The sequence below is a fragment of the Nannobrachium achirus genome (genome assembly GCF_963921795.1).
Source record: "Nannobrachium achirus genome assembly, chromosome: 10".
Classification (NCBI taxonomy): Eukaryota; Metazoa; Chordata; class Actinopteri; order Myctophiformes; family Myctophidae; genus Nannobrachium; species Nannobrachium achirus.
This window is the reverse complement of record NC_137819.1, coordinates 17,285,233-17,293,307: the sequence shown is the minus strand read 5'-3', so window position 1 is coordinate 17,293,307 and position 8,075 is coordinate 17,285,233. Positions and strand designations below refer to the sequence as shown.

At 46.2% G+C, this 8,075-nt stretch overlaps 2 protein-coding genes across 2 annotated transcripts; one reads left to right on the top strand and one right to left on the bottom strand.

Moving 5' to 3' along the window:
- Nucleotides 1-208: 208 nt before the first annotated feature.
- On the bottom strand, nt 209-1,369 carry LOC308292865 (nectin 1b-like; the record flags this gene model as incomplete). Its single annotated transcript, XM_080735289.1, has 1 exon — nt 209-1,369. The coding sequence occupies one exon, from the start codon at nt 1,367-1,369 to the stop codon at nt 209-211; it is 1,161 nt and encodes a 386-aa protein (XP_080591415.1).
- A 1,002-nt stretch (nt 1,370-2,371) lies between these two features.
- On the top strand, nt 2,372-7,638 carry LOC308292864 (charged multivesicular body protein 2a-like; the record flags this gene model as incomplete). The annotated part of the gene is made up of 3 exons (XM_080735288.1): nt 2,372-3,029; nt 6,818-6,994; nt 7,607-7,638. 3 exons carry the CDS (start codon nt 2,372-2,374, stop codon nt 7,636-7,638), a joined length of 867 nt encoding a protein of 288 aa, XP_080591414.1.
- Between the last annotated feature and the right edge of the window lie 437 nt (nt 7,639-8,075).

Genomic DNA, 8,075 nt, shown 5'->3' with positions numbered 1-8,075 from the left:
TGTAACCAACCTTTCTCCTGCTAACGGTTGAAAAAAAGGTTAATCTTGTTTGCCAGCTGCCTGACACAGCTGAGTTAGCAGAGCCGTGGACCCCATGATCTTTCTGAAACCGCCCCACACTTGTCTGGTATTGTTCTCCTGCAGACAGCTCTCCAGCCTGCCTACGTCTTGGCACAAAGCGCTATTTTTGATTTATTTAGTAGCATCATTATATGGTCCTTGTAGGCTCCTGGCTCCTAGAGATCCAATAGGATTCGTTTCCAGTTGCCTGGCGACGCTTCTGGCGTCTCAGGCACACGATGAGGATGGCTGCGGCCGCTGCTGCCGCCACCAACGCGCCACCCACGGCCAGCCAAAGGGTGATGGCCGCATTGCCTGCTCCCCTGACGTAGACCTCAATGCTGGCGCTTCCAGTGCCCACGGCGTTGGTGGCCTGGCAGATGTACCTGCCGGACATGCTGGAGGTGACGGGGCCACTGAAGAAGAGGATGTGGTTCTGGATGATCTCCGCGTTGGCGGGCAGTGAGCCGTTCAGCCGCGTCCAGTGGTATGCGCTGACCAGAGGGTTAGCGTCGGCCTGGCAGGCCAACCCAACGTCCCGGCGACCAGGGTACCAGTTCCCGTCGAAGCCTTCTATCTTCATCTCGGGTCGGTACTGCACGTCGAGCGCCACGCTGTCCGCCAACCTTGTGTTGCCGTACCTCACGGCACAGGTGACTTTCTGACCGTGCCATTGTCGGCTCGGCCCCACCACCGCATAGTTGACGTGAAAGTCGCAGGTGCCGCAAGCGTCGGCGTTCCGATTCTGGCGGGCTTCGGTGGGCCCCCCTACCTCAATCATGACAGGGAGCTTACCGTCAGCCAAGTACGTCACGCAACAAGTAGCTACTGTCACCGGGTTGGCTTCCTGGGGCGGTGCCGCCACGACGGTATGCTTGGTCAAATTCATCGTGCCGAGTCTGGTCCTTTGTTCCAGGACGCCTGCGGGGAAGGTGGTGTAAGCGCAGATGTACTCGGCCGCGTCGGACGGACGCAGGTTGGAGATGACGATGGTGGCGTCGTCCAGCCGCAAGCCGTTGGCGCCCGCCGCCACCTGCTTGAAGCTGACCCGCCCCTCGAATGGAGGCCGGATGTTCGCTCCGTGGTCCGCGTTGGCCACGGCCACTGCCTCCCGGGTGCCGTTCTTGAGGAGCTTGTTCCAGACCACCTGGGTGATGTACACGGGAGGCTGGCTGTTCTGGAGGACGCAGCGCAGCTCCGCCTGAGAGCCCACCAAGCCCAGCGCGCTGGAGTCCGTCTGCACCATCTGGCCTGCTCCGGAGCCGAGGTGTAGAGCCAAGAGGAGGAGTATCCATGCTCCTGACCACATCCTGACCCGTGGCTTTGGGTTCAATTAAACACTATATACAGTATTTGATGATAAGGTTCAGTCTTTGGCTTGAAGTAAAGTGATGCAGCCTCTACCGTTATTATATTCTGTGAAGCAAGACTGTGCGGACGAGGGGCGATGCCAAGTATAGCTGAGGGAGAGTCAGGAACAGGAGAGTCGAGAGTGACAAGGTGTTCTGGGTTGACGACTGGTCTTTAAATAATAGTTTTTGGGGAGCGTGAGCATATGCTGACACCACGCATGCTGACATCACTGATACTACACAGTGTCGCCACCATGGCAACAGCCGCATGCTGAAACAATGCCCAAATTTGGAGATGAGCATGGTGATATCCACCATGGTAACAGCCGCTTGCTGAAACAATGCCCAAATTTGGAGATGAGCATGGTGATATCCACCATGGTAACTGCTGCATGCTGAAACAATGCCTACTCTCACAGACAGCTGAATGTCAATAGTGACTGTTCTGCCCAACGAGCACCGGTCTGGGTTCACCAACATTACTTCTGTGACTCCTACATCACACATTCAATCCCTCCTATACTGTGCATGCCCCCTGGCACAGGACTAGTACTAGTAGATTGCTAATAGGTCATTGTGGTGTAAACATGATGTGACCTGTGATGAATCGTCCATATTTGGCCATTTGTGTCATGTGAATTTGGACAAGCCCCCCCCACCTTGTGTTCAAAATGTCACCCTGCATCACACAGAAACATATCAAATCCGAGCTCTGACACACTACTGACTTCATAGACAACTGACGTAATAGATTACTGACATCACAGGCTGGTCACATTAAATCATTTGGTCACCACTCCTACTTTTCTCAGGAGTTCTTTTGTTCCGAAAATGCTTCATGGTCATTCGAGAAGCTACTTAGGTCTTATTGTGGTAAGCAAAACTTTATAACTGCTAAGTTCAAAATCGATAGTGACCTTAAAATACCTAGCGTCACCTCCCGACAGACTTCTTACGAGATGGACCTGCTGTTTGAGAAGAGGAAGACCCCGCAGAAGCTACTGAAACAGAACCAGCGGGCGCTCCGCCAAGCCATTCGAGGTCTGGACAGAGAACGACAAAGACTGGAGCAGCAGCAGCGGAAGATCGTCGCCGATATAAAGAAAACGTCTAAGAAGGGGCAAATGGATGTCGTCAGGATCCTGGCCAAGGACCTGGTTCGCACCAGGAACCACATCAAGAAGTTGCACCTCTTGAGAGCAAAGACCGAAGGAGTCGGTCTCCAGATCGTGACGCTGACGTCGAACAACAGCAGGACGCAGGCAATGAAAGACATCACCAAAGCCATGGCCAGCATGAACAGACAGCTCAACATGACTCAGATCAATAACATTATGGTGGAGTTTGAGCGACAGAGTGAAGTCATGGACACGAAGGAGGACATGATGAACGACGCCATGGACGATGCGATGGGTGATGAGGACGACGAGGAAGAAAGCAACGCCATCGTGTCCCAAGTGCTGGACGAACTGGGTCTCAGTCTGTCAGATCAGCTATTAAACCTCCCCGCCACCGGGGGCAGTCTGTCGGTGGAAGGAGAACGGAAGATAGCAGAGTCCCAAGTTGCTCTGCCGGACGCTGACGTTGACCTGGAGGAGCGACTGAAAAAACTCAGGGGTGATCATCAAACTGACTGAAACAGTTAATTGGCAGGGGTCTTCAAGAGGGGGTCCGGGACCCCTAGGGGGCCCTCAGAGTTACTACAGGGGGTCCTTCAAATCTTTGTGTGATAGAAACCCTTTTTCTCCTTTTTTATATTAACCACTTGAACCCTAACGTCCATATTCTGAGAACTTTAACCAAAAATAGCAGATCTACAAGCTTACAACGCCTTGCGCTGCGAGGCATTGTGAGCTTGTAGAATAGTTATTTTCGGCAAAGAGGTTTGGTGTAGAGGGAAAAAAGAGCAGACTAAGTACAGAGTGAAAGGTCAAGTTTTAACAGTCAAGTTTTAACAGTCAAGTATTAACAATTCAAATGGTTGAATATCTAAAAACACAAATTGACATGAATCTAAAATACACTGATTGTGATTGTACAGTCAAAAGATGAAACTATATGGCATCTATTAACAAGTTGTGGGGGGTCCTTATTGCTTCATCTCTCTCTCAACTAAGGTGTCCTTGGCCTGAAAACCCCTGGCGGAGTCCATGATATTGCATTCAGTTTGGCGGTGTGACTCCTACAGATTACCTGCGCAAGCATGACACAGAATCTGAGATCACAACCCCCCCCCCAGAAGCAGAGCATAACATCGTTGTCGGGTGAAAACCTTGTATGTCCAAAACCGTTCGTTTTGCATTTATCATTTAAAAAATGATTTAAACTAGTGAAAACAGCCGATCTGCAAGCACACAACGCCTCGCACCGCGAGGCGTTGTGTGCTTGTAGATCTGCTGTTTTCACTACTTTTGTGCGACGGCCTTGTATGATGAAGCAGGGCTTTATTTTGCGAAAGAACGTACAAATTTGAAACTTGGAGATACGAGGTTTTCAGCCGACAACGACGATAAGACACAGAGAGCATCAACATAGAACCCTTCAAGGGCATGAATTGATATATCCACAGAGATAAACTAAATATTGAGTAGAAAAGTCTCTTAAAGCCCTTTAAGACATAGCAGCAGGGACAGCTATTTTAAGCTTATAAAGACTGCCTAAGAGAACTATTAGATAGAGGCTGTATTGTGTAAGCTTTACAAATAATGAGAATGAAGGAGCTGAATGAATTGAACGCTGGCTGAATGAACTAGACTGCACTCTGTCGAGGTGCCAACTTCAGCCTTGTGCTCTCGTGGCCATGTATGGCCCTCTTGTGCACCAGCAGAGTGCGCAAGTGTATCTGTCACGTTTTCTCAGTGTTATTTATATCAGGTCGCACTTGTTGATAGTGATGTCACCAAGAATGCTGGTCCCTGATTGGCCACAGCCATAAACACAGACACATAGGCTGCTACTCTTCCCAAATCGCCTATGCCAATAGCGGATGTCCAAGGTCCACATTGGAGCCACATTGGAGTGGATGTGGATTCTGAGCTCTACTACACGATTCCATTTCTTTGTTAAGCTATCGATTTGTCTTTTTGGTTCCTTTTGATTTGCTATGAGGTTAAGTTTAGTTTGTTCTTCTTTCGTTTCCTTTTCTTTGTTGTTTTGGCTGTTAGCCCACCCTGAAGCTACAGGATTGAAATAAGTCCCACTTTATCACATTATCAGGTCGTAATACCAGTACTACCAGGTAGTACTGGTGTTCCACCAGGCAGGGCCTTGAAGGAGAATTCCGGCCTACCTGCAGTTTCTTACCTAAATACAGTAAATGCCGTTCCAGACTAAAGTTCAAATCAGACCGTCGAGTGCTTTTCCCGACGTAAAAGTCGGGATAAAACGTTTCCTATTGTAAACTGTAGTGTGTGGTCTGTGGCACCCGGCACTGATGCAAAAACTCAAATTCTCATAGTCGTTTGGGAGAAGTAGCCATCAGGAGATGAAAACCTCTGTTTATTTATTATAGAACATGACCAAACCCATACTGTTTGTATTCAAAAAAGGTAAACTTGAGCACATTGTGAAATTATAGACTCCCGTGCTCTGTCTGATACCCACAATAAGCCTCTCCAACCTATGATTAGAATATACTCTGTCCAACACTGCTCACAGGTGACAGAGACAAGCTAGTAACCACAATAAATGTCTGACAGGTTGCACCATGGCCCTGCCTGTCTTGCACCTCATGTCTGACCTCATGTACGCACCTGCTACCTTTGGAGCGTTTTGTCGAAACACATGTACATATCTGGTACTTTTAGAAAATTACAGTGTGCCTAACCTCATGCATACCTGCTAATTTTGTTTGCCTTATGTCTAACCTCATGTTTGATTTGTCTTTTCTCCACGCTCTGTGGATGTTACGTTTGTACAGCATATCGTGACAGAAGTGGCAGAAGAATTGGCACAGGGTGAAAATGGGTTGCAAAAATCGTTAGATAAAATTTAATAAAAAAAAAAAAAAAGAAGTGGCAGAAGAATGATAAAAATAAATATAACAATAACAGCCGACGGCAAAGAAAACGTTTTTTACCACTTACTTTAAGTAATAATTTAAATGGTAAATGGTGCATTTATATATCGCCTTTATCCAACGCTCTTTACAATGTGTTCCATATTTACTGCTCTTTTCCTGCAAATTCTCTCCACAGGTTTCTTTCCCGGTTTTGCCTTTAAAAATGTGTTATGGAGAATCGAGCGTATTTTTGCATAAACTCACAAATGGCAAGAAACCATCCATTCCCAATAAAAAGCAAAATCCACCTCCATAGGTAGATTTAAACTTTGAAGTCAGAGAAGGTCATACAAAGAACGAAAATAGCTGATAATACAAGCTCAACGTTCTGCAAATCCCCTGAAAATATACTGTATTGCTAATGGCAGGATGTGTGAAGTTTTGAAATGACACACATTGTGAAAGTTTCTTAGACGGCTAGGCTTAGATTAGACGTTGATTAGCAGTTATTTTTAAGTGTCTATATATAGACTGTCTATACCGTATGTAGGCGCTGAAATTGTTTCAACAGAGTTGTTTCAACATCTAGGCTAAGCCTAGCTATCTAAAAAAACTTTCACTTTTACACTAGTTATAACCCGGTTTTAGACAGAGGTCTAATAGCCGACTATGTCTCACTGGGACATTACATTCACCACCCAAACGGTGGTAGAAACCAACCTGCTCAAATAAAGGCTATATGGGTGTGTGATAAACAAATTATCGCCACATCGTTGTTGCCCGAGCTTTTCTAACCAAGGGTGCAAACTTTGCATAATGAGGATCAAATACACATTTCCATGGAATAATTCAAAACAAATATGACGCTTACAGGTGCCAGCCTAGTTGTACAGCAAGCAACACAGTCGAAGGAGGAGCAGGGAAGGGCATAGTTAGAACTTAGAGGGGGTAACGCAGAGAAGACATCATTCGAAGGAAGACAGAGACTGTCTGAAGAAGAGACTTCACCAAAACACCCAACTCAGAGATCTGCGACACTCTGCTGGCATCCAAAACGTGAGATCACTTTAACCTTGTGTTCATTGTTAAAATAGTTGTTGTTTTCAGTGGAACATTGAGGAGATTTGTTTAGTTTCCCAACAATGGGTTGGGATCAATTATCTTTTGGGTCCCGAGCTAAAAGGTCTGGGAGCCCACTGATCTAAAATGTTTAATCTACTACTACAATGGAAACTAGCTTGAGCTTTTTTGAGATTTTACCCATTTTGACACCTTTGATGGCTTGCACTGTTTATTTTTAAATGACAGCAAAACAACAAAATATTCTATTAGTTTTGCTATTTACATTCAGTCATCTGCACTCAAATCCAGCCATTATGTTTTATCTCTTCTGATCTGGCTGCAGGGCAATCACAGAGTCTGGAGATGAATGACACTCTGGAAAATGGCACCAACTCCTCCCTCATCATATCCTCAGCAAACGACACCGGACAGGCTCTACCGATTGCTCTCAACTCCATCAACCTCATCCTGGGTCTCCCCATCAACAGCTACGTTCTGTGGCTGATCCTGAGTGGAGCTGGTGGGACGATAGCCTCCGAGTTATTTTATATCAACGTGATTGTGTCTGTGGTCGTCTCTCCCCTGGCATCCGTATTTTACTTTGCACAGCTCTACTATGTTTTTGGCTCAGGCCTCGTTTTGTACGGGTTCTCTGTCCCATCGTTCCAGTGTTGTATCTGTGTGGAGCGTTACATAGCGGTGGTTCACCCTGTGGTATTTCTCAGGTACAAAGCTCTTCGGTACAAGGTGGCCTGTTGCTGTGTTGTCTGGCCGATGGTCTTTGCCTTCAGCATGTTATATTTTTGGGCACCAACAGCAGCAGTGTTGCGTTACATCTTTCCAAGCTTTGACATTGTGTGCATTTCTGTGGTGTCTTTCTGCTGCCTCTCGGTCCTCAGAGCTCTGAAACAGCCTGGACCAGGAGAAGGACAGAGGGACAGTGGGGAGGGAAACAACATGAAGAGAAGGGCTTTTAGAATCATTCTGATCAGCTTGATAGTAATGGCACTGACTACCATGAGCTGTTTCATCCAACATCTGTTTTATCACCGCTCAGTTGCTATAACTTACATCACATCTGCAATCGCAGTGACTTTCGGGTTTGTTCATCCTTTGCTCTACCTCCACAAAGCTGGGAAACTGCCGTGCTTCAAGGAGCTCTGAAAGCAGGATAGATCTCTTACCAGACCTGTGTACGGTACATGTCTGTACTCAAGTACTGTACTTAAGTTCAATTTAGAGGTATTTTTTACTTTACCTGTAGTGTTTACAAAATGTGTCAATACTTTTACTTCTACTCCACTTATTCTCAGAGCCATGCAATTATTGTACTACAATTATTATATTTTGTTGGCTACTTGAAAATAGCAATTCAACAAGATCTACGATGTGACACACATGCAAGCTTGTAGATCTGCTATTTTCAAAAGATCGTTAGGCCTATATGTTGAAAACCTACAAATGGGACGGACATACTGCATAAAAAGTACTTCTACTTGTGGAACTGAAACTTTTACTTTAAATGTGAGCAGGCCTACTTCTTCCACCACTGCCTGTGTGTATAATATCATGGCTCAGAGAATTAATAAATGTATTCTATT